Source organism: Diabrotica virgifera, chromosome 8, assembly GCF_917563875.1.
Source record: "Diabrotica virgifera virgifera chromosome 8, PGI_DIABVI_V3a".
Taxonomy (NCBI): domain Eukaryota; kingdom Metazoa; phylum Arthropoda; class Insecta; order Coleoptera; family Chrysomelidae; genus Diabrotica; species Diabrotica virgifera.
In genome coordinates this window covers 14,915,276-14,943,174 of record NC_065450.1, presented here as the reverse complement: position 1 = coordinate 14,943,174, position 27,899 = coordinate 14,915,276, and the positions used below count along the sequence as shown (strand labels likewise).

Genomic DNA, 27,899 nt, shown 5'->3' with positions numbered 1-27,899 from the left:
CGTCGGGCAGTAAACTTCATTCTCGGGAGGAAAAGTAGCACTTTCCTCCCTTGTTATACAAATAGCTATTTCTTTTCTTTGTGGATTTTTTAATTAATTAACCGTCTTTTTTAATATATTTTAATGCAACACTCGAAAAAGGGAGAGACATGTAATGGGTTATTGTATCATGAAGACATAGCATGTAGTTTTGTCTTTGGAATTCGGAACGGGAGACGTGATAAACTTGTCCAATTGTGCCAAGAAAAACAACTTGTAACAATGAATATACTTGAAAACACAGTCGCAAATATTATACAGGGTGTCCAGAAACTCTCCCGACAATCGAAGACTGGAGATTCTTCAGATAATTTGAAGACAATTTAACCCAATTTACCTAGTTCGAAAATGCTTCCTAAGGGAGATATAGCCCTTTGAAGATGGCGTCATGTTATTAGTTTTGCTTAAATATCTCCAGAACGCTTCTACTTAAAAAAACGAAAACTGGTACACTTATTTATCTTGCAGAGATAAATCAATTACATCAATAATTACGAATTTCTAGTACCAGTCATAGGCGCCCGTTCTGGGTGGGGTAACGGTTATTTTATCATATAACTTTTTTGGCTTTAACTTCTAAGCATTTTTTATGCTGGATTAGTAAATTGTAGGGTATTCTAGTACTTAAAGGTACTCTTGCTTTAAGTCGGTAGGATGCACCGTTTTCGATAAAAATAAATTTGAAAATTTTTCGTTTGTTGAATTTGAAAGAAAAATTAAAAAAAAATCTATTTAGAAAAACGAAAAGTGGTACGTTTATTTATCTTCCAAAGATAAATCGATTTCCTCAGTTGCGAAATTCTAGTACCGGCCATATGCGTCCGTTTTGGGTAAGTCAATGGTTATTTTATCCCATAACTTGTTTGTCTTTAATTTTTAAGCATTTTTGACACTTGATGATTAAATTATGATTTATTCTAGTACTAAAAGTTCCTATTACTTTAAATCAGTAAAATACACCATTTTTTTTGACAAAAATTTTCAAATTTTCTTCAAATTTAATCAACGAAAAATTTTCAAATCGATTTTTCTAGAAAACGGTGCATCCTATCGCATTAAAACAAGAGTACCTTTTAGTACTAAAATACCTCAGAATTTAATAATCCATTGTCAAGAAGGTTTAGAAGTTAAAGACAAAAAAGATATGCGATAAAATACCAGTTGCCCGACCCAAAACGGGCGCCTATGACCAGTACTAGAAATTCGCAATTGATGGAATCTATTTATCTCTGGAAGTTAAATAAGCGTACCAGTTTTCGTTTTTCTGAATAACAGTGCTATGGAGATATTTAAGAAAACCTAATTCCCAGACGCCATCTTCAAAGAGCTCTAGCTCCCTCAGAAAGCATTTTCGGACTAGGTGAATTGGACTAAATCGTCTTAAAATTACCTGAAGAATCTCCTGTCTTCGTTTGTCGGGAGAGTTTCTGGACATCCTGTATAGGTAAGTACGTGAAAATCTTCATCTCCAACTCGGATTCATACAAACAATTCAGTACTGTCCTTAAGGCAATCGAGGTTTTCGTATAAAAGATATGCAGGTTCTTGATCAGCACGTATAGAACAGGACCATGCTGGCCCTCATGTAAGATAACATTAAACCATCCAATCATATTTGAAGTAAATGTAATATTTACAGCTTCAAGGCTTATGCAAATCCCACAAAATTTAATAAAACCTTTTTCTTCAAATTATTTTTACTATATTATACAGGGGAACACTGAAAAATAATAAAGCCCCCGGTTTAGATAATTTCCCTGTCGAACTTTTCAAACAGGGGCCGAAACCAACTTGAAATAAACATAAACTGATAACTGCATCTAGAACCAGAAAGAAACACCCACAGACTGGAAGTTGGGTGTACTGTGTCCTCTATACAAAAAGGGAGACATGAAGGTGTGTGATAATTATAGAGACATCACTCTTATTAATATGGCATATAAAGTGTTTCCCAACGTATTGTACAAAAGACAAATAGTGGGAGGAATTAGTGCGGTTTCCGTGCTAATAAATCAACAATGGACCAGATATTTACAGTGAGGCAGATCCTTGAAAAAACCCTAGGGTTCGGCGTCGACACCCACCACATATTCGTGAACTTCAAAGCCGCATACCACTCAGTTAATGTACACTCTCCTGTACACTCACATGAGCAAAGAGCATGGTAAAAATCCAAAACGATTTCTCAAGACCCTTCCATTGCAAAAATGGACTAAGACGGACCATCGTGTCTCTTATTTAACCTGGCATTCGAAAAAATAATTCGAGAGTCCCATATTAATACAAATAGTACTATTTTTAAAAAAAGAATGTGTGTACATTGTACGCACGTAAGAAGTTATACTTCTATTATATGATTTTAACGAAATCAATATACTTTAAACAGTTTCTCTACTACTTTCCAAAAATTTTTATTAAAACAATACCAAAAATTAAAAGAATAAAACACACACAAACACATTGAAAAATGCCACAAATGATTTCTGAACAATAATTGTTGCCAAAAATTTTAAATAAATACGTATTTTCTGAAAAAAATTATATAACAATATACTTACAGTCATAAAATCTATAAAAAAATAAAAAAATGATATAACTTGCATTGGGCTTGAATTTACTTCCCGTGTATCCTGCCGTACGAGAGTCGAAGCGATTTCAAACTGCACCACCTTCGCGTATACGTCATGTGGGAATATACACACACTGAACAACTTTTTGACATTTTGTTTATATGAATTTTTATTAGTTTGATTTTTGTCGAATAAAAATACAACAATATATAGAGTAAGAAAACGATACATTAGATGAAAATTTGTAGAAAGTTTGTTCGTAATCAGATTATGTAAATTAAAGCATTGCCTACTAGGGGTATAGCATAGCAAGTACTAGGTAAGTACATTATTTTTTTTTTACATTTTCCAAATAGGTATGAAGATAATTTTTTATTGGAATACAACTGAAACATTTAGAATTACGTACCTGTGGCTTTTCAAAACTATTTAAAAAGTCACTATAATTATAAATTTGATTTTATTTCTGTCCTCACAACAATAAAAACTAATATATTATACATTTTTGTTTACCGATAACCTCCATATTGAACAATTATTAACAGATCATTTCAACACCCAATCAGAGCCCGTATAAAGACTAATACCAAACTGTCGGTGTGCGCATGCGCGCAGGTCAATATAAATTCACCCAAAATCTCAATCGCGCCTGAAGAAGTATAACTTCAAAAATCAGTACAAATTGTCGGATACGCAGATGGCATAGACATTATAGGTAGGTCCACAGAATCTCTGACTGAAGCATTTCGGTCGTTAAGAGCATTTGCAAAGAGAATGGGACTAAGTTATGCACTTAGGGCAATAGTGGCCTAACCCACAAATTAAGCATTTTTTGATTAGTATATCAATAAAAGCGGAAACATTAAATATTCCTATTAACAAGGGTCTACACAACCTAACTCTATATTTGGATTAATGGCGCTACATAATTTTTGTAGCGCCATCCCATAAGCACAATGTAAATACGAATGCAAAGATTGCATTTATCTCAAAACTTCGTTTTTGGGATTATACCACTGTTGCTCTGAGCGCCTCAAATATAAATGTTCAAAAGACCAAATATATGTGTTGCACTAGGTCAAGCAACCGGGCACCCGCAAGATTAATAATTCACGACCTAACTGGAAGGTGTCGACGCCTTCATATATTTATGCTCGCTGCTAACTAAAGATAACAATGTCAGTGAAGAAATTAAAAGAAGAATAGTACTCGCCAATAGGTGTTACTATGGCTTAAGAAGACAGATGGCCTCAAAAATACCTAGAAAACTTAAATTGACTGTCTACAAATAAAAACACTAATAAGACCAGTGTTTGGTTCAGAAACTTGGTCACTTACATAGAATGACCAAGAATTGCTCAAACGTTTGAGCGAAAAATCCTAAGACGAATATGAAGCTTTGGAGAACCTGACGTTGTAAACTGCGTTAAGGTAGCACGCCTTAGGTGGATAGGTCATGTTTCAGGCGAGAGGAAGATGCAATTGTCAGAAAAGGTTTTGACCGAAGAGGGCCGATAGGACAACGAGCAAGAGGAAGACCGAGGACTTAGGTACCAAGACAACTTAGAAAATGAGTTAAAATTTATTGGAATTAGAGCATGGAGAAGAGTTGCCAGAGACAGAGGCGAATTGAGGATTGTTCTGAAAAAGGCTTTGGCTTATAAAATCTGTAACGCCACTGATGATGATGATCATGATATTATACAGGGTAAGACAAAGAAAAGGAGTATATTAAGGAAGCTGTCAGAGGCGACAGACGTCGCCACGCGACTACTTAAAGGTTAAACAAACTTATGTCGACTACCAAGATCGCAAAAGTAGAATAAGGATATGGCACGGAAACAAGAAAACAAGAAAACCAGTTGACAAAAACATAATACCTCACAGATTTAATCAATATGATATTTAATAATTTGTTTTTAAAGGCATAAAACTTCTTTTAATTGGTATGTGTATTAAATTATTAATTTTTGATATCTAGTTTAATTTGCGACTTGTTCGTTTTAACAATAAATTTAATAAACATTAATAGTAATCAGTTAGGAGGCTACATTAGCGCGTCATCAAAACGTAAAACGCGTTTCAAGATTGCAGCTTTAATTTTGAATATTTTGTTGAGTTATTTGGCACACATACGAGTTTATGCAATATAGTAAATAATGGCGGTACATAGCCCAATTTGAGAAATACTTTATTATGTCGAAATTACTCTATTTAAACAAAATATTACAAAAACGAATCTGTACCACCCTTAAGAAGAACAAAGAAATATACTTTCTTCAAATAAACTTTTTTATCCCATGCCTAGATTTTGTGTAACATTGGAACTGCTAAAATATATTATGTAGAACAAGAAATCGAACTTAACTGACTGATTTGGAAACATAGAGAAATAGTCACCGTCATCACAATATGGTGCCCTCGTCTTTGATAATGTCACGTACTGCCGACGCACTGTTGCCAAATGTTTGCAGAATTTTCGGAAAACGGTGCGGCTACTATCTATCGAATTAATATTGATGACACGTCGATGTAGACTCTTAACAAAAAATTTGTGTAACAGATAATTTTTTGCTTACCACTTTCCAAAATCTCTCTGCAGCTTCTTGGATAATTACTGGATGTATCTGGGTTTTCTGTAAGTGGATTAAGGCGACAGAATGGTATTTTACTTCTGCCAACTAAATATTTGCATTGATCAAATAAGTTTGTTATAGTGTTTTTATATTCCTGGATTTTGTTCTCTCTATCGACCGCAATTGATATCTTTAAAGGAATCTGTACATAGTCTTCTTTGGTTTCTAAGCAAGTGTAATAAAATTTTTGTAAATGTTTGAGATAATTTGGACTATAAATATTTAATGTTATACCAAAAGAATCGATGTCGCACATAAGAAGCAATCAAAAACAATCGTAATGTATGGATGGCTTGGAAGAAACTGTCCAAGAAGAAACCTCAAAATAAACTAATTTTAAATAAAATGTGTAGTTAAGTTCCATTTAAAATAGTAAACTGTATTATAAATACCACAAGAAAATACCTTCAGAACCATATTAAATAAATTGATAATATCGGAGTGTGATCTAAACAAAAATGAAATAAGTAGGGTAATAAAATATTTTTTAACCTCAAAGGAGAATAAACAGTCAGAGCAAAAATGGTGTCGTATAAAATATCAAGAGCAAAATGAAGCATTAATACTTTTGCTCTACTTGTGAAAACATCAAAGAGGTATTTAACAATATAAACTGTCATTTAAGAATATTTTTACATTTTATTTTCTTAGAGAAAAAGTTTTGCATTTTATTTTCGTATTTTCTAAGAATACTAGTTTTTGACCTAAGTTTACGTTTAATATAAATAGATTTACCTAACTTATGATATTAATTTTGGACATAGTTAATTTTTGGATTATTTTTATTTGTCGTAGAGTAGCATTTAGAAATAAATGTTTGATTATTTTTGTATTACTGATTTTTATAAAAAAATATTGAAAAAAAATCACATAAATAGCACATCAACGTAATTTAAATATATCTTACAGTTTTTTATGTCTAATGATACAAAGCAAAATGCATTGACCAAGCAATAGCATTCGACAAATAAAAAAACCAGGACAAGGAAAATTATATTTTTACTGGTGATTTTGCCCGTCGCCATGCGACAGGGAATACAATCAATTGCCTTTTACAGTCACTGCACTCAATTTTTTGTGACATCCTCCTATTTTGTCGTATATTTTTCCAATTTTTTCTGCCGCCCCCATTTTTTTTTGTGATTCTCCCAATTGTTTTAGCACCCTACAATTTTATCTGATACTCTCCATTTTTTCTGACTCTTATTTTTTTATATCCTTTTTAACCTTTTGATCCTGTCGCCAGGGGGGGTAAAACGGTCTCCTTAATTCAGATAAAGTTACTTAAGTTTTTTTATGTATTTTGACCAGTAGAACACGAATTTTTTGGGTAACACTTGATCCGGATGTCGATAAGCTTTTATAAACAAAGAACTTGAGGAATTACCTAACAGCGATTTTTCGCAAAACAAAACATTTTTTTGTATTTTTTTGGATGAATTTCAGCAAAAAATGGTCGTACAAGTTTTTTCGTAGGATGTATAGTTTTAGAGATAAACGCGGTTGAACATTCAAAAAATCGAAAAAGTGCAATTTTTGAACCCGAATAACTTTGATTATAAAATAAAATAGCAATTCTGCTTAATTCAATTAAAAGTTCAAGTTAAATTCTATCGGTTTTGATTATTTGGAATGCTAAAAATTAATTTTTTATTTGTTAAACAAAGCCATAAACACATAGTATTTCCCGTGCCCAATGCATGCAATTTAATGTATGTAATCTACGTAGAAATTATCTGTATGCGCGCCTACTCGTTCGATTTCAAATGGAAAATGCATTGAAAATATCATTCAATCAGTACGTGTTTATAGCTTTGTTTAACAATAAAAAAATTAATCTTTAGCAATGAAAGTAATCAAAACCGATAGAATTTGACTTGAACTTTCAAATGCGGTAAGCAGAATGGCTATTTTATTTTTCGATCAAAAGTTATTCGGGTTCAAAAATTGCAATTTTTCGATTTTTTGAAAGTTCAACCGCGTTTATGTCGAAAACTATGCATTCTATGAAAAAACTTTTAAAAACATGTTTTGCTTAGATTTACCCAAAAAATACAAAATAATGTTTTGTTTTGCGAAAAATCTCTGTGATGTGATTCTTCAAGTTCTTTGTTTATAACAATCTTATCGACATCCGGATCGACTGTTACCCAAAAAATTCGTTTTCTACGGGTCAAAATACATAAAAAAAACTTGGGTAAGTCCATCTGAATTAAGGAGGCCTTTGTACACCCACTGGCGACAGGACTATTTATAATCCTTTATAACTGGAGAAGTACTGGACTGATTTGGCTATTTTTGGTTTTGAAATATTTGTAGAAGTCTAAGGAAGGATAGTAGAAACTGTTTTTTAATATTTTTTCAGCGATCAATTTTAAAATTGGAGTTTGTGCATTAATGCAATACATTTTAATAATTATAAATTGAATGAAACAATTCTGAATACCATATTTAGATCAAACAAAGTATCAAAAGCATGGATTTTACGGGAAACGTAAAAAAATAAATAGACCCGAAGTTAGCCGCAGTTTTAGTGATATAAATCTAAAGGAATATATTATAACTGTGTGTAAATGACAATTTTATTGTAATTTTTAGGATTTTCTTTACAATTTAATAACACTTTTTCAGCTCTTAAACCTTCCTTGAACTCTTACAAATGTTTTAAAATCGAACTTAGCTCATTTGATTCAATTAGTCATTCTGGAGCTGTTATAAAAAATATATACCAAAATAAAATGACGTTTATTAAACGTCATTCAATGTTTACACATCGAAACCGTACCGGACACAATGTGTGACTTGTCGCATTAGGTTTTTGTAATATTAGTTATAATGAATAATTATTATAATTACCTGTACGAGTATTCAAATTTCTAGGTTGTGGATACAGAAATCTTGCTACGTTATTAACAGCATCTTCAGACAGTTGCTGAAAAATTATGGTATATATTAAAATATATAATAAAATATCACAAAACCAACTATAACACTAAAAACATCTTAAATCTAGCACTTATTAGAGAAGCAATTCACGACACCGGGTCATTAAAGGTATACCCCATTAACAAAAGTTCAAAACAAGGGTGTCAAAAAACCTTTTTCCTATAGATGCTATACAATATGCAACTTCTCTCACTACTTACATACATTCAAAACGAACAATTTCTCACGCAGTGAGAAAAGTCGGCCATTGTAGTGAGAAATTTTTTTCTCACGGGTTCTCCTACGGTCTTCCATATTATGATCGCCGTTTCCATGGTAACATGCACAATACAAACACAATTAATGTTGTCAAACAAATGTGTTGAAGCAAAACTTGCCAGGAATTGCCTTTCAATACTGTACAAAAATAACTGTTAATTAAAATTTTAAAAAATAAGGTATATAAATTTTAAGAATATTAAATACCTGTATGTATATTATATGTATTTTATTTCAATTTATGCATATAATAATACATATACCAAAAAGCGCCTAAATTATTTAATTTTGAAGTTTGAACTCTTGACAAAACCGCCTCAATAGAAAAAGTACAGTACAATATGTCTTTTTTCTCACTTGTTGTACAATATACTATTTTTGAATTAATTTAATTGTTACAAAGAGAAGAGTATATTATATGTAATTTATTTAATTCAAAATATATTTTACAGCTGTCAAAAATCAGGAAATGTTTATTTGATAAATAAACATTGCTTTTCGCTTAAGGGCATGGGCGCAAAATGTCGGCTCGAATGTTTTTCAAATTCATTAATTTTTTTCGAATCCTGAAAGAACTAATATATATTTTTAAAAACTTTAACACAGGATTAAAGGTTACGTTAGTACCGAGGGCCGAAAGTCCCTGAAAACATTTATAATTTTTATTTTAATAAGTTACAGGGGTAAATGAAAAAGAGAAAATTTTTTAGTGTGATTTTTAATTTCAAATGTCTCAATCAAAACAAAAATTTGCTTATTATAAGGAACTTTCGGCCCTCGGTAGTAATCTTTCAACTTGCGTTTAAGTTTTTTAAAAATATTTCTTAGTTCTCTCAATATTTGAAAAAAATTAATGCATTTGAAAAGCATTGGAACCGACATCGACATTTCGCGCCTATGCCCTTAAATTAAATGTTGAAACTGCCAAGAGGCAGGAGAGTAGCAGCTTGAACATTGAATTTAAGCAAACAGCAATGTTTATTTATCAAATATTTTTTTTTGTTTTCTGACAGCTGTCAAATGTATTTTAAATTAAATAAATTATATACATTCTTCTATTTGTCTAAATTAATTTAGTTAAAAAAAAAATATTTTGGGCACTCTGTAAAAATAATTATCTTAATGTTTAGAATATTTATTAGATAATTAAATAATTTTTTAAATTAGCTAGCACACAACCCCTATTCTCATTTAAGAAAATCATCGGTCACATCAACACACCCAGAGGGATAACGTCACTAGTATGATACGGACTGGGACGTTTCGCCGTCGCCGTTTCGCCGTCGCCATTTCGCCGTCGCCGTTTCGCCGTCGAGCCACTTCGCCGTCGGCCGTTTCGCCGTCGAGCCAGTTCGCCGTCGGCCGTTTCGCCGTTGCCATCCCGGCAATGGTTAAGTTTACAAGAACGTGATAACATACTAACTTTTTTATACTAAATGTCGCAAGAACGTTATAATATACTAACTTTTTTTATACTAAATGTCAGTGTAAATAAAATGCTGATGTTGCTAGTAAAACCAAGTTATATTTTCGTATTCAACTATACATTGTTTTCGTCTGAAAAATAAAATATTTACAGTATTAAAAATATTGTTTGTAATTTTAAGTTTAACCTATTATTTCTAGGAAATTAAGGACAATAAACAAGAGTATAATTAGAATGTATCATTAAATAGATAAATATGACTATTATCAGATTCCCGGAAATAAACCATATTGAGAAATAGGATTTCAATTTCAATTGTTTTTACTGTATCAAAAATATAAAACTTCTTTATGCAAAAGTGATAGTATATAATCGTTCGAAAGCCATTCAAAACTTATATACAAGTAATGATCATCCCGAAATTATAAGTACGAATGCTAACAACGAAATGGCGACGGCGAAATGGCTCGACGGCGAAACGGCGACGGCGAAATGGCTCGACGGCGAAACGGCGACGGCGAAATGGCGACGGCGAAACGGCGACGGCGAAATGGCGACGGCGAAACGACGGCGGCGAAATGTCCTAGACCTAGTATGATATATGACAAGAAAATCATAGTTTAACCTTCGTCGGGCGCATAGGTACAATTGTAACTTTTGTGTTTTCAAATTGTGATAATTTTTTTATTAAAGAGATAGGGACTTGAAATTTTGTGACATCTCTACATGTATCCAGTAGACTATGACAGCCAAATATAACAAAGAAATCTATATTCAGTTCCCAGAAGGGGGCTTAAATTGTTCCTACCCCCATAAACGACGGCATAGGTACATTTGAACCTTGAATTGTTTTTAAATGAAGGTTATAAAGTATTAATACATTTTGTATTTAAATGACAGTTTTTTTGAACCAAAATACAAAAATGAATGTTAGTGTGGATTTTCGCAGCACATACATGTCTTTTAGATAAAGAATGTTTGTCACACATAGGTAGAAAACATACATTACTATACAACTTTTTCTCGTTTTAGGTTGTTTTTACCGTTCGTTTTGACAAACATGGCAACTTACGGTTACTGGAGTAGATCCACGAATGCTGTGAGATACTTGAGGAGGAGTATCTACATCAAGAAAAAGGTCATTAGAAAGATCTTTCAAAAACTTCTTTCGTTGGTCCTTTGTTTTTTGTAAGTAATGGATTGTGCTCTCGATCTCGATATAATGTAGGATGCTAAGCCAGTGACGTCAATCATATTATAAAAAAAGGCCAAAAGCCAAACCAATGTTGGACGTTTGACCGTATACTTACCCAGCATTTTATCCATGATATCAACACCCCTTTAGTTTTACTCTAATACTCAGTCATTTCCGGCAACTGTTACTGTATATGCATGGACGAGAGTAACACTACTGCTTTGTTTTTCTTTAGCAAATAAAAGCATTTATGATTGTATGCAATATTTGTAGAAAAAATAGCTATTTCTTGCTTGCTTGCATATTGATGAGTAGAAATCTCTTATTTTTTTCTAATTGAGCCCAGTAACCTCATGTGTCATGAATCCTAGACGTTAGCTAGTTCAAAACTGGTAAAAAGATATTATCTGTGGTAATATTCCGCCCAGAACCTTTACAAGACGTGACCAGATCCAAAACTGTTCATTCGCAAACATTAGCTTGTCGGGAACCACATGCTGTTTTTTTTAAATATAAAGGTGAATGTGTATGAAATTTGATACATTACAAACCCAAAATACCATGTTTAGTGGGTTTGGAAGATATATTGTCTAAATTGTGTGCGGCCTCTAAAAGGAAACAGTTGTTCATCTATGGTTATGCATTGGGATGGTTTGTAGCCTTGGTGCACATTTTTATTCAGCATTGTCCAGGTATCTCGTATGAGTGCAGCCTTATCGGCTTATTTTTGCGTTATTGGCGAATATTTTCGTTGTCAAATCTTATAAATTTAATCTTGAAACAATCACGAGAGATTCCTGCACGATTAGTGGCACAGACTTCATATTCCACATCTCTCATAAGTTTTCTTTGTTGATTCTATGTATACCTCTTTTTTCGGCATTTCGGTAAACTAAATTTAAAATCATTATTACTCATACTCGTGGTAATTTTTAGGTATACACGTATTCACAAACACCAAATAACTAAATGTAGATAAAATCTGTTATATCTGTAATTGAAATACAATACAATGCTACTCTTTCTAGAATTTGTTTACGACCACTATTTCCAAGTTTATTGTTGCAGTAATTTCAATAATTTACGATAAATAACAGGGGTCTCTTATAAGCGGCATCTAATCTTTGTTTGTAAATCCGTACAAGAACAAATTACCGAATATTATTATTTATTTATTGCAATATTAAAAAAAATTAACCAATTATGCTGTTTAGTAATAAATAATATTATCTTAAAGGAGTTCGGTCCTGGCAGGTATACTAGTTAGTGCGTATTTGTCAGCTCCAAACAAAATAGTTATTTAGATAGTAGCTAATGAGTAAAAAAATTTTATTTTCGCATATTTAAGTGTATTATAGTGCGTTCAACTATTGTACGTAAGTACTCTTTAAAATTATATAAAACCAAGTCATTTCACTGGAATTTATTATTTATCAGAAGTCGGTTTGATACAAAAAACCCTAAACACGTTTATTCGTTATCTATAACGACATGATAAAATCACCTGTTGTAAGACAGGTCCGTATTTCAGGATTTACTTAGTTTTAAATAATAAAGAAAATATGTCAAATCCAACTGACGGGACTTCGGACTACAGGAGCGCCCAAATGGAAAACACTACTAAAACTTATTCTACTGCTTTGATTGAACAACAATTTCCAACGAAAGAACAAGCCATTGTATTCCCATCCATTGAAAACCTTAAACTTCAAGATTACCTGTTTGTGTGTGGTTGAAAAAAATGACTGCGGATTACTGGATCCATTCGCCTAACCGATTTTTATATTTTAAGCTCATGAATTGCTGCACTCAAGATTACCTGATTTCACTAGGAAAGTTAATCGAGCCCAAAAATATCCTATTTTCCTCAAGGCTTTCTAACAACAGAGTATGTATGTATCTTGCAAACAAAAATGTTGTTGAAAATTTCATGAATAATTATGGAGGATCCATAGAAATTAATAACCAAAAAGTCCAAGCACGCAAACTAATCACTCCAGCACAAAGACTAATTCTGTCAAACGCTTGTCCCTGCATTCCGCATGCTGTATTAATTCAAGAAATTGAAAAATTGGGCCTTCAACCCATGTCTCCCATGTCATTTCTCAAGATAAGCGCCGCTTTGCCGGAATTCAACCACATTTATAGTTTTAGACCACAAATGTTTATCACACCACCGCTTGACCCAATACCTGAATCCATATTAATGAATTATGATAACACCAACTATAGAATTTATTTTGCAAATGATTCCTTGATCTGTTTTTCATGTAAAAGGCCAGGCCACACTGCAGCAAATTGCAAAACAATCCAAGAATCAGTTTCTGAAAATTATAACCAAAACCCCCACTCCCAATCATCTTCGCAACCCACACCTTCCGAAATACTTTCTACCAACCCCTCAAAAACTCCAACCTCACAACCCATTATCAATATAGATACAACCCAGTCAACACAAAATAGCTCAAAACGCAGTTTGGATGGCATTGTTACACCTCCTCTAGCGCAAGATGCTAATTCAGAAAACCAATGTCTTGAACCGTTTGTTAAACCTAATGTTGCTTTAGCTAAAAAACCAAAGAAAGGTAAGGGAAAGACTCCAACTCACGTACTCATGGAACCAACCAAGGCATTCATCTCAGAGCAAAACCCTTCATTTGTTCCTGATTTTGATCTAATATCCGATCTATTTGAAAATATTTATGGTGCACAGGACCCAGTTAGCATCATAAAAAACTACACTAGCGAATTTGAAGCTTTAGTGAAAATGCTAACAGCAATATACCCGTATTTCAAACAAAGATCAATTAAAGTTAGATGTACAAAAATAAGAAAGAAACTAATGAAGCATTTACAGATGGCTTACTCGGATACTGAGGCATCAGAGACTGAAAGTGAGTTTTCTCAAGAATAGAGTCATGAACTTCTGTGGCAATCCCAAATTTCAGTTTTATTTATTATAAATGGGCTTCACATCAATTCTGCAGTGGAACATTAACGGTTTCTATAATAACCTTCCGATTCTCCAAATAATTCTGTCCAGACACAATCCAGATATAATTTGTCTTCAGGAGACTAATTTCAAAAATGAAAACATACAAGCTCTAAAAAAATTTAAAAATTACTGCAAAAATAGAACTAACCAAGAAAAAGCCAGTGGTGGAGTAGCTATCTTTGTAAAAGTCAATTGAAACTACAGTAGTTCCTCTCCAAACTAATCTAGAAGCAATTTGCATTAAAGTTAACTCGAGTCCAAATATCTACGTTCGTAACTTATACTTACCTTCATCAACGCAAGTAGACTCAGAAGCATTAACTGAACTCTTACAACAAATTCCCCAACCCAGGCTTATTTTGGGCGATTTTAATGCTCACAACTTTTCATGGGGCTCTTCTACTATAAATACCAGAGGAAGATTGCTGGAAGAGATATTTGAACACTCCAACCTTTCAGTCTTAAACGACGGCAGGCCCACTAGATTTAATATACAGAACGGCGAATCTTCATGTATAGACCTTACGATATGCGAACCAGGTCTGACCCCACAGCTCACCTGGGATAGGCTGGATTTCTTATATAACAGTGATCACTACCCAATTTTTATTCATAACAACAAAAACCAATGTGGACGGACATTTACCCCAAAATGGAATTTAAAAAACCTAACTGGAATCTTTCTTTAAGTTTAGTCGAAAGCAGTATGACCACATTTAAAAGCACCTCAAACATAGACGAGACCCTTAAGAACATTGTTACCATTATCACAGAAGCAGCAGAAAGAGCAATAGGAAAAACTTCATACATAAAACAACGCAACCCCGTCCCATGGTGGAATCATAAATGCAAAACAGCAGTTGAATCTAGCAAAAGAGCTTTAAACAAATACAAGCGCTACAAGACTCTGGAGAGTAAAATTGAATATACAAAAAAACGTGCTATAGCCAAGAAGACAACTAGAAATTCCAAACGCCAGTCATGGACTCAATATGTATCAACATTAAATGCAACTGAAGTATGGAACAAAGTCAGAAGAATATCTGGATTAAACAGCAATCAGAATATCAAAAGCCTCGAGAGAAATGGAAAAGCAGTTACTAGTAATACTGAGATTGCTAAAACCCTTGTTAACACATACAAAAACCGATCCAGTAATATTAATTATAAAAAATCTTTCATTAATTACAAACAACATGAAGAAAATAAGAAAATTGGCATTACACCTAACACAGATTAACCGTTAAATTTACCCATTTCTCAATTAGAGTATACGGAAGCATTATCAAATATTAAAGAAACTAGCGCTGGCCCGGACGATATTCCTAGTATTTTTATTAAACACCTTCCAGCGAGCGCTCACAAACAACTTCTAGATCTTTTAATATTATTTGGCTTCAACACAAATTTCCTGAAAAATAGCATGAATCCATAGTAATACCTATACAAAAACCTAATAGTATTAAAACAAGTCCCGAGTCATACAGACCGATATCTTTAACATGCGCCATGTGTAAGTTACTAGAAAAGATTATTAACAATAGAATAAGATGGCACTTGGAGAGACAAGATTTGATTATTCCAGAACAAAGTGGTTTTAGAGACCAAAGGTCAACAATAGATAATATCATATATTTGGAGAGTGACATTTCTGAAGCATTCGCACTAGGGAGTAAATGTCTAGCGGTTTTCTTTGACATAGCAAGAGCTTTCGATACAGCCTGGCACGACTATATAATAAAAAAATTACATAGTTGGAACATTCAAGGTCACAGCCTAAAAATTTCCTTCAAAATAGAACTTTTAGAGTTAGGACAAATAACATAACATCAGATATAATGTATCCAGAAAGTGGTATCCCTCAAGGCTCGGTTGTAAGTCCTACCCTCTTCATAGTGGCAATCAATGATATCCTCAAAAACCTAAAATCGCCTGTAAAGGCATGAGTCTACGCAAATGATCTTGTAGTTTTTTGCAAAGGTAAAAATATACAAAATATATTTCGTCATACAGAGAACTTTATACAAGACTTAGAAAGCTGGTCACAAAAAAAGGTTTCTGTTTTTCCGCTGAAAAAACTCGTTTCATCCTGTTTTCAAAGAAAAACGTCACAAACGTCACCAACATCCCCAACCTAAGACTATGTGATGAAAACCTAAAGCGTGCAACGTCAATTAAGTTCTTGGGCATGACATTCGAAGAAACCCTAAGCTGGAAGCTTCATATAAAAAATCTGATGTTATCTTGTCACAAGCGACTAAATCTTCTAAAAACTCTGGCCAATAAAGAATGGGGTGCGGATCGCCAAACACTTTTAATGTCATACAGAACATTAATCAGATCAAAATTAGATTATGGGTCTACTCTGTATTCTACAGCGGCTAAGACGCTGCTAAAAAAAACTGGACAGTCTTCACAATCTCGCTTTACGTATAATATCTGGAGCTTTTCGCACAACACCAATCGAAAGTCTGTATTGTGAAGTTGGAGAACCCTCCTTAGAAGACAGAAGAGTTTATTTAAGTGTAGCATACGCCGCAAAAATCAGGTGAAACTCAAAAAACCCTACTATACAAAATTGTTTTACAGAAAAGTTCCCAAATCTCTTCATAAATAAACCAAGAACGGCCAAACCCTTCTACGCAAGAATTAGAAGCTACTTAAATCAATAAAACTACACGTTCCCGGAATGCTTTCCTTCTCAACTGTCCTTAATTACTCCGTGGCAAATAAAGAACCCTCAGTGCCTAACACACCTCATTTCTTTCGATAAACATTCAACAAACCCACAGTTAATCAAATCCGCCTTCAATGATATACTCCACAACTACAAGGATTATACACATGTATACACCGATGCATCTAAATCAAATGAAGGCACTGGTCCTGCAGTCATAACTCCAACATTAACAAATAAATACAAACTCCCTTCAGAGTACTCTATTTACTCTGCTGAATTATACGCTCTATACCAGGCCACCCTTGCTGTCAATGCATCCAGTAATACCAAATATATCATACTCACAGACTGTCTAAGTTCGGTACAGTCAATCCAATATGTCTACCCAACTAATCCTTTGGTCATCAAAATAAAACAAGAAGTTCATACCGCTCAGCTGAATGGAAAAATTATCATATTCCTCTGGATACCATCCCATATTGGAATTCAAGGAAATGAAGAGGCAGACAACGCTGCAAAAGAAGCTGCAACTAGTGATAGTGCGGAGTGTACGGAAAAATTTGCGAGTGCGGATGTGAAAGCGGCGCGGCGGTCAAACGTAAAGTGCGGTATATGTGGGAAGAAAAGTGGAAAGTGTCATCGGCCAAGCTACGTGAAATTAAAAAATCGATAAAACCCTGGCCAGCATTACCAACAAGTCGGAGAGACCAGGTAATATTAACGCGACTCCGATTGGGTCATACGCGATTAACTAATAGTCATGTGTTTTCCGACAAACAAGAACCAAAATGTGACAACTGTGAAGAAAAGTTAACAGTCAAACATTTATTGGAGAAATGCGCAGCATTAACGCCAAAGCGCATATTGTACAATATACCAAACAACCTAAGTGACATTTTAGGCCTACAGTGCAATATGTCAAATTTAAAGAGTTTCCTAAGTTCAATTAACATTTTATACAATATATAAATACACAAATGTAATAAAAATTATTGTTCGCCACTATTGTTTCGCTAATAGCCAATTTGGCTGATGCGATTTTTGTTAATAAAAAAAAATATTATCTTAAAACTAACAAATATTTCCCTTTATATTAAGGAATTTTTAACAAAACAAATAACACGTACAATAACAATTATTGTATCCATGCCGTCTGTTAGCGGTGTAAAATTATACCACTCGACAAATAGTCCTGTCGCCAGTAGGGGTACAACGGCCTCCTTAATTCAGATGGACTTACCCAAGTTTTCTTTATGTATTTTGACCCGTAGATCACGAATTTTTTGGGTAACAGTCGATCCGGATGTCGATAAGATTGTTATAAACAAAGAATTTGAGGAATCACATAACAGCGATTTTTCGCAAAACAAAACATGTTTTTGTATTCTTTCGGTCATTCTAAGCAAACAATTATTTTACAAGCTTTTTGGTAGGATGCATAGTTTTCGGCATAAACGGGGTTGAACTTTCAAAAAATCGAAAAATTGCAATTTTTGAACCCGAATAACTTTTGATTGAAAAATAAAATAGCAATTATGCTTACCGCATTTGAAAGTTCAAGTAAAATTCTGTCGGTTTTGATTATTTTCATTGCTAGAAATTAATTTTTTTATTGTTAAACAAAGCTATCAACACATAGTGATTGAATAATGTTTTCAATGCATTTCTAATTTGAAATCGAACGAGTAGGCGCGCATACAGAATTTCTACGTACATTACGTCCATTAAAACGCATGCATTGGGCCCGGGAAACACTATGTGTTTATACCTTTATTTAACAAATAAAAACTTATTTTTTAGCAATGCAGACAATCAAAACCGATGGAACTTGACTTGATCTTTCAAATGCAGTAATCAGAATTGCCATTTTATTTTTTAATCAAAAGTTATTCCGGTTCAAAAATTGCACTTTTTCGATTTTTTGAAAGTTTAACCGCGTTTATCCCGAAAACTACGCGTTCTACCAAAAAAATTGTAAGATCATTTTTTGCTGAAAATCACCCAAAAAATACAAAAAAATATTTTGTTTTGCGAAAAATCGCTGCTATGTAATTCCTCAAGTTCTTTGTTTATAACAGTCTCATCGACATCCGGATCAACTGTTACCCAAAAAATTCGTGTTCTACGGGTCAAAATACATAAAAAAAACTTGGGTAAGTCCATCTGAATTAAGGAGGCCGTTGTACCCCCCTGGCGACAGGACTAAAAGAATAAAAATAAAAATCGACCTGTTTCGTGATTTTTCCTTAAAGTCGGCTGCTTTCGAAATAACGAATTTATTTCTTTCATTTGCATTATTTCTCTCACACTGTAAGAGCGAGGGCGCAAAATTTCGGACCAATGCTTTTTAAATGAATTAATTTTTTTTTAAACCTGAGAATACTATCAAATATTTTTCAAAAATTTTAACGCAGAATTAAAGATTACATTATTACCGAGGGCCAAAAGTCCCTGAAAACTTCTATAATATTTATTTTAATAAGTTGCAGGGGTGAAAAGAAGAGGAAATTGAGTGTGATTTTCGGCCCTCGTTAATAATCTAATCTTTCATTCTGCGTTTAAATTTTTCAAAAGTATTTATTAGTTTTCTCAGGATTCGAAAAAGAAATTAATGCTTTTAAAAAGCACTGTTCCGAAATTTTGCACCTACGCTCTTAACCAGTAAAAAATTGTTAACATGCTATTAAAAACTTACTATTTCGCTCAGAGCAATTTTCAAATTGCCACACAATAATACTACAATTACCAACGAGTTCATAGTAACTTAATAAAATAAAATTAAATGATCTGACTATTTTATAAGTTTAATAACACAGGAGAAGAATATCACCATTTACTAATACTATCTGCATAAAACCCACAACACAAATGTCTTCTATTTTTTATCTGTTTAATTTTTGTTAATGTATCAAACAAGTTTATCTCATCGAGTATACCAAAACCGATAAACGAGTTACAAATCATTTGTAGAGTAAAAACAAACATTTATAGGCTTGGATCCCGCATACCAAAAAAAAGTTTATTAATAGCCAGCTAACAATTTGTTAATAGCTTAACCGTGTCTAGTCGGACAAACTTTAATGTAAGGGAACACTGGAACAGGGGAAATTTTAATTGTGGAACGTGATTTTAATTGTAGAACGTGTCATCCTGACAAGTTTATGATTGTGAAATCTAGCAGGTTGTTTTAAGCTTGTTCAATAGCAAACTGAAAAAATATTTGTCCGACAAACATGTTGGGCATTTTACACAAATGACAGGAATTCGACAGAAGTTGGATAAATGACAGGTTTTATATTGGTGGTAAATAGCAGTCTAATTTTTACATGAGAGTTTAATGAAAGGGTAACAAATCAATTGGAAGTTCCGTCCGACAAAATACATGGGACGTTTTAGTAGTCTGACGTTCGAAACCTGTAACCTGTTCCACAATTAAGCTTCCCCTGTTGCAGTATTCCCGTACATCAAAGTTTGTCCGATTACATACCGTTAAGCTATTAACAAATTTTCAGCTTGCTTTTAATAAACTTTTTTATTACACGGGTTCCAGGCCTATTAGAACTATAACATTAAGCATATGTGCATACCGGTATTTTAAAATATAGTACTCTAACCAAATATTTACAACACTTTTATAAGATGCTCCATCTTATAATAATAATGTATCCTTACAAAATTGACAATATATTTCAATATATTTCAATTTTACTCTCTTTATTTGCCGTCCACATTCTGTAATATACATATAGAGAGGTTCAAAATTATGGAATAAATTCATTTTTTCGAGAATAGACCACTTTGAGGAAAAATGCCGAGTCAGGTCCATTTTTATTCTTAAATTATGATTTTTTGGCATATATATCATACTAGTGACGTCGTCCATCTGGACGTGATGACGTAATCGATGATTTGTTTAAATGAGAATAGGGGTCGGGTGCTAGCTCATTTGAAAGGTTATTCAATTCTCTAGTTAACAAAAGGAATGGTGAAGAAAAATTACACAATATACTACCTGGGAGAAAACAAGCAAGGGAAAATGCTACAGCATTTTTGTTCAAAAAATAAGATAAGGGTGAAAGTTATAGAATTGAAATATATAAATTAACGAATTATATGTATAAAAATAGAAAATAATTCAGGCAATATGGGCATGGCAATCATAAACATATATGCCCGACAGAAAATTTAATGGGTAGTGGGTAGGAACTCCTTTAAAGTCCTATAGATTCTATTGGATGGTCCTATCAGGGAAAGTAAATCAATCCCTGCCCTCCGCAGATTCCAGGACTAGACGAAAATTACTTTTCGGTACGGCGAAGGTGGCGGAGCTATCAACCCTTGATTTTAGGGATAGAATAAGATCAGGGTAGGAGGGACTCTCTAGCTGTAGTGGAAGCAACTCGCATAGGGGAAAGATACTCCGATGTAAAATCCCTGGCTCTCCAGGGGGGTTAAGGCACCGAGCTAACTCCTCGGTACTTATAAAACACGTACAAACCGTAAACGGTTAATAAACTTTTGTACATGGAATGTGCAAGGTATCTCCCGAAAAACACAAGAAATCATGTCAGAACTCAAAAATGCAGAGGTAGATATCGCGGTGCTTCCGGAAACTAAAAAGAAGGGTAGCGGTTCCGAAAAGTGGGATCACGATGACCTGTTCTATAGTTGAGTTACTAAAGACCAAAAAGCACAACAAGGAGTTGCTATTGTTATTTGCAAAACTTTAAGATGATATATTACCTCTTGGGAAGCAATTAATCAGAAGTTTGTAAAAATGAACATCACGATAAAAGGAAGCAGAATAGCCGTACTAGGAGTATAATATGGAATTAATGAGGACGCATTGATCAACAATAAAGATGAATTCTTCGAACAACTGAACGATGAAATTAAAAAAGTAGGAACATCTAGGGAGACCATACTTCTAGGAGACTTCAATAGCAGAGTTGGATGGGAATTGAACAACAAAGTGGTAGGAGCACGCGGTGAAAATACCAGAAACGAAAATGGAACCAGATTAATAACAACATGCACACAAAATAACTTAAATAGTTATACACTGTTAAATAACAACCTGCACACAAAAATATTAAATGGATTTTATCCACACCGTAATATACATAAGTAAACCTGGATACAACAGACCAGAAATCTAAAATATATCAAAGATTGTAGCGTTGTATAATAATAATACGTTGTATACAGGGTGTAACAAAAATACAGGTCATAAATTTAATCTCATATTCTGGGACCAAAAATAATTCGATTGAACCTAACTTACCTTAGTACAAATGTGCACATAAAAATAGTTACAGCCCTTTTAAATTACCAAATGAAAATCGATTTTTTCAAATGTATCGAAAACTATTGAAGATTTTTTATTGAAAATGGACATGTGGCATTCTTATGGCAGTATCATCTTAAGAAAAAATTATAGTGAAATTTGGACATCCCATAAAAATTTTATGGAAGTTTTGTTCCTTTAAACCCCCCAAACTTTTGTGTACGTTCCAATTAAATTATTATTGTAGTACCATTAGTTAAACACAATCGTTTTAAAACTTTTGTGCCTCTTAGCACTTTTTCAAAAAAACAGTTTTTATCGAGATATTTCGAATATTTTTCAAATCCACCACATATTTGTATATGGTTAAATACGATTATGGAGACTTTGTAATAATATAACATTTATTTATGATTTACATTTTTAGGGATATTTTGAACCATATTAAAAAGAAGTCACATCTCGATAAAAGGTGCCTTTTCGAAAAAATACAAAGAGGCAAAAAAGTTTTAAAAACACTGTGTTTAACTAATGGTACCGCAGTAATATTTTAATTGGAACGTACACAAACATTTGGGGGGTTTAAAAGAACAAAACCCCCATAAAATTTTTATGTAAACATATTGAAAAATAAGCCTCAACTCGATAAAAATTGCCTTATCGAAAAAATACCAAGAGGCAAAAAAGTTTTAATAGTATTGAATTGAACTAATGGTACTACAATAATAATTTAATTGAGACGTACACAAAAGTTTGGGGGGGTTAAAGGGAACAAAATCCCCATAAAATTTTTATGGGGTGCACAAATTTCACTATAATTTTTCTTTAAGATGTTCCTGCCATAAGAATGCCACATGTCCATTTTCAATAAAAAATCTCCAATAGTTTTCGATATACTCGAAAAAATCTATTTTCATTTTGTAATTTCAAAGGGCTGTAACTTTTTTATGTGCATATTTGTACTAAGGTAAGTTAGGTTCATTCGAACTATTTTTGGTCCCAGAATATGTGATTTAATTTATGACCTGTATTTTTGTTACACCCTGTATAATAATAATACAGTGCGTTGTATATAATAATACAGTGAACTGCAATTAAAATACAAGATGTGCGAGTAGCCAGAGGGCGATCATGTGGCACCGATCATCATCTGCTAAAAGTTAAGGCGGTACTCCCAAACAGATATGAAAAAGAAAAAGTGCACATCGAGTCAAATCAGTTCATAAAACAAGTACGGTACAATCTATACAGTCTAAACCATGAGAGTGTCAAGATACTGTATAAAAAACGTTTAGACGAAAAGTTAGAAAGGGGTAGTTTTGAAAATACAGAAGAACACTACGAACACATCAAACAGTCCATTCATTTGGCAGCAGAAGAAGCACTGGGGAAATGTGACGAAAACCATAATGGAAAACCCTACTGGGTTTGACACAAGCACTCAAGCTGTGGAAAAGAAAATATAATGGCATGGGAATCCCTCTCAATGACGAGACAACATTATACACTTTATGTTTCGCTGATGACCAAATTCTGATTGCTCAGGATCATAAGGACTTGAGGCGCGGAAGCTAATAGAATAATATAACACAAAATGGGGTCTCGAAGTCAACATTAAGAAAACTGAAGCCATGTGTATTGGAGGAACAAAGCAGTCAATTACATTAGACGACACTGCGATGAATACAATTACCTGGGCTTGAAGATAACTCAAGATGGAACACTCGATGCTGCTATAAAAGACAGAAACATACAGTGTAGAAAAGCCATATCCATGAGGAACGGCATTCTGTGGGACCAAACAAACAGCTTAAATACAATAGCATACTTAAAACTATAATCTCACTGAAACAAAGAACGGAGAAAATGATGCTAGTAACAGAAATGGACTTCTGGAGAAGAGCAGAAGGCAAATCAAGAAGAGATCGGATACCAAATGAGAGAATACGAGAAAGGTCACCCATATTATAATAATCGATGACATAAAAACAAAACAACTAATATGGTGCGGCCATATACAGAGAATGCCAGATGACAGGATCCCTAAGCAGATTTTGGCATGGACACCACAAGGAAGAAGAAAAAGAGGAAGGCCGAGAAGAAGCTGTAGGGAGAGAATTGAAAAATAACTAGAAGAAAGAGACACCCCACCAGGTCTGTAAATAAACAGAGAAAAATGGCGGTTAGGAGTCGGAAGGCGTCGGAGAACGCTGTATACCGATAGTAGTAGTAGAAAATATAATTATATGAACTAGATGAACTACACATATGAAAGATTACACAAAAATGGGATAGTACTCTTGGTTGGTGATTTCATTGCAAAATTAGGTAAATAAAACCAAAATTAACAGGGAGTAGAAGAGAAAACAACTCATGACGAGGCAAACGATAACGGAAGAAAATTATGCCACATAGCAGCAGCGACAAACAGTTACATTATAACCACAAACTCATGCATAGACTAAAACATAAACTAACATGGCTAATATCTGGCACAATAGATGGCAATTAGATAGATCACATATTAATATTTAAATAAATGGAAAGCATAATGCATGACTTCGTATAACATATAGCAGCAAATGCAGAAACAGACAATTTTTATTAAGAGATGAGGTAAAAAGGAAGGTCATTAAAGCAGAGAGAATAGAAATAACAAAAAATTAAGGAGCTTGGAGAAGTTACTAGTACATGAACTAAGAGGACAATATGAGACAACCCTAAAGAAAAATCCAACACAAGTGAATCACACAGAAGGAACATGGAAAAATATAAAAAAAGTCATTTTCAATTCAGATGGATGTGAGAAAACAAAAAAAAAGCTGTGAATGGAAGAGTTGTTAAAGAACCTTAAAGAGTAATGATACCGATAAACTATTTGGATATCTAAAATCTTAACAAAGAAAATGCAGACCAATGGTTAAAGTTTACAAAAGATCGTGGAAGACACACTTCATAGAACTATATAAACGCAAAGAAAGCCCTGAATGGAAAGAATGTGCAAGGGAAGACATGGGATATAATTAAATAGGGATACCAACACATAATAAATATTTACACATCATCAAAAAACTTAAACAGAAAAAACAACTCGCCCAGGTAAAATCCCAACGAGCTAATTAAAAACGAAGGGCAAAGTTATTACAAAGCATCTACAACATAACAGTTAGAATATGGCAATCAAAAGAAATTCCAAAAGATTGGAAAGCAGGCTGAGTTATACTAATACTTAAGAAAGGAGAAGTAACAGAGAGTAACAAATGTAGTGGAATATCTCTACTGACTCCAAAATACAATATTCTGACAGTTCTCATCAGAAACTACGAGCAAGGCTTCGGGAAAGGCAGATCCACTACAGAAGCGGTGCACATAATTTCATACACAATCAAGAAATGTCATGAACACAACACATAACTCGACACGCTCTTTGTAAACTTCAGACAAGGCTTTGACTGTATTGGAAGAAATAAAATATTTAATGAAATTAAAAATAAAGATATAGGTACCGGCAAAGCTAATCAGATTAACAAAAATGACCAGGAATGGAACTCGAGCAAAAATATCAGCAGAAGAATGTAGCACAACCACAATTATAATGGAAGCAGGAGGGCGACAAGGCGATTCCCTGTCAACCATACTATTCAACATCTACAGATATTGGGAACATAAAAAGAATTCAAAAAGAGTAAATTAATTTTTTTTAGAATACTTTATCTATTCTTCTTAAGACTAAACAGTAGTGCGTCATCAATATTTTTGTTTTCCGAAAGTTCTGCGAATTTTCAGCAGTCAGGCAACAGTGTGTCAGCAATAATATGACAGTGATATCATACTATCAAAAACAATAATTATTATACTAATAGGCGCGCCAAATGTTGCCAAGTTAGTGACGTTCGATTTCTTGTTATAGAAAATCGATTTTTAGTAGTTCCAATGTGACACAAAATCTACGCATTGGATAAAAAAGTTTATTTGAAGAAAGTCTATTTTTTTGTTCTTCTTAATGACGGTACAGACTCTTTTTTGCAATATTTTATTTAGTAATAAAGTAATTTCAAAATACTAACATATTTCTCAAATTGGGCTCTGTACCGGCATTCTCTGTTACATTACGAATACCTGTGCCAAATATCTCGACAAAATATTCAAAATTAGAGGCGCAATCTTGGACTGCGTTTTCCGTGCGCTACTGTTGCCTCTTAACTTGCAATATTGCAACACTTTCTCTGTCTTGAGCTATTCTGAACAGTTTTTCAACTCTCCGTATCTTGATCTATTCTCTGACAATATTCAACCCCGAGACTTGATTTCTACCAATTCCTCTGCGTCTTTCGATTTTATCCATCATAATTTGTCAAAGAATATACCGTTTTTCAGCGGCATATTTCCGAGATATGCTATGTTCCTGGATTTGACGCTATCAACCAGTGGACAAATAGCATATGCTCAGTTGAGAACTGCGTCATTTGTCTGCTTAGTTGTTCACGGTATTTTTAGTGTTCGTATATATACTCGTAACCACATTTAAAAACGTCTAAGCGGTTATTAGTACATATTTTCAATGCCCATGTTTCAACACCATATAACACAACTTACTATGTATATGTAGCATTTAATGAAGCGTTGTCGAAGTTGAAGTTTCAAATTATCGTTACAGAGCTATCTCAAATTCCCTGTCCATCTCTAAATCCAAAGATTTCATTATGATCTTGTTCACACGTATTTCTTACTCTACTGTGGATCACCTTCTTCTTTCAGTACCTTGTCCAATTATCGAACGTTGGCGATCATATTGGCAATAATAAGTTTGTTTACGGCAGCTCCTAACAGATTAGAGGTGGTCTCTTGATACCGGAGCCAGGATGTTCTTCTTCGGCCTGGGTCGCTTCTTTCGATGAGCTTGCTATGTATTATGAGGTGTATAAGGTTATACCTCTCTGGATGTCTCATTACATGGCCGAAATATTAGTAACTTTCGAATTTTTATTGTTTTTGTTATTTCTGTACTCTTATTCATTCGATGTAAAACTGGTTCATTTCTTTTTTAATCAAGCCAACTGATCCGTAGTATTAGTCGATAGTTCAACATCTCAAAGGCCTCCAATTTTTTCATTAGTGTCTCTGTAAGGGTCCAGGTCTCCATGCCATACAGCATTGTGGAGAATATGTAGCAGCGTATTAATCTGATTTTAAGGTTTAACGTGATATATCTATTAATAAGAATTTTCTTTAGTTTATAGAAGACGGCTCTACGTTTTTCAATGCGTATTCTTATTTCTTTATTTATATCCCAGTTATCGTTAATGTTGGCGCCCAAATAGATAATACTGGGGAGTCTTTCTAACGTTATTCCACATAGTCCAGAAAGCCACTACGCATCCGCTAGGAAAAATATTCCGATTCGGATTTTTTGCACAATCTCCCTCAAAAAGGACCCCTTTTAACAAATTTGCATGTTGCCAGGTCCAAAAGTGGGTCAAAATTTTTTTAAACGTTTTTTTTTTGTTTTTTCCCTAAAATTATTTTTTTGCATCGAACAAAGTTTTTTAGGTTTTTTGGATAATTTCAAACATATTAGTGACTTTTCTCTAAAATTAGTGGTTTTTGACATATATTATAAGCGATTAAAAATTTAAAAATTGCGAAATCGGTCATTTTTAACCCTCAGAAACTATGTGAAAAACTGAAAATTTTGATGTTGCCAAGGTAAGAAGATATTCTTTGAACATCGATTGATGAAATCCCGAAGAGTTTTTTGCAATACAATATCGAAAACCCCTTTGTTTTTTAATTGCCACTCAAGCGGGCGCTTGATTGGCAACTGTTGCATGTATATGTAATGTTGTTCTGAAGCTATTTCCTTGTGG

General features: G+C 33.5%; 1 protein-coding gene across 1 annotated transcript in view; it reads right to left on the bottom strand.

Moving 5' to 3' along the window:
- LOC114340859 (ficolin-2-like) overlaps positions 1-19,606 on the bottom strand; it is a 45,438-nt gene extending 25,832 nt beyond the window's left edge. Inside the window, exons 1-3 of the mRNA XM_050658936.1 lie at positions 19,441-19,606; positions 8,102-8,177; positions 5,189-5,410 (exon numbers count right to left, since the gene is read on the bottom strand). Of these exons, the coding sequence (XP_050514893.1) occupies positions 5,189-5,410; positions 8,102-8,177; positions 19,441-19,503 (361 nt within the window). The 5' untranslated portion in view covers positions 19,504-19,606. The remainder of the gene's footprint in view (positions 1-5,188; positions 5,411-8,101; positions 8,178-19,440) is intronic.
- Positions 19,607-27,899: the final 8,293 nt, after the last annotated feature.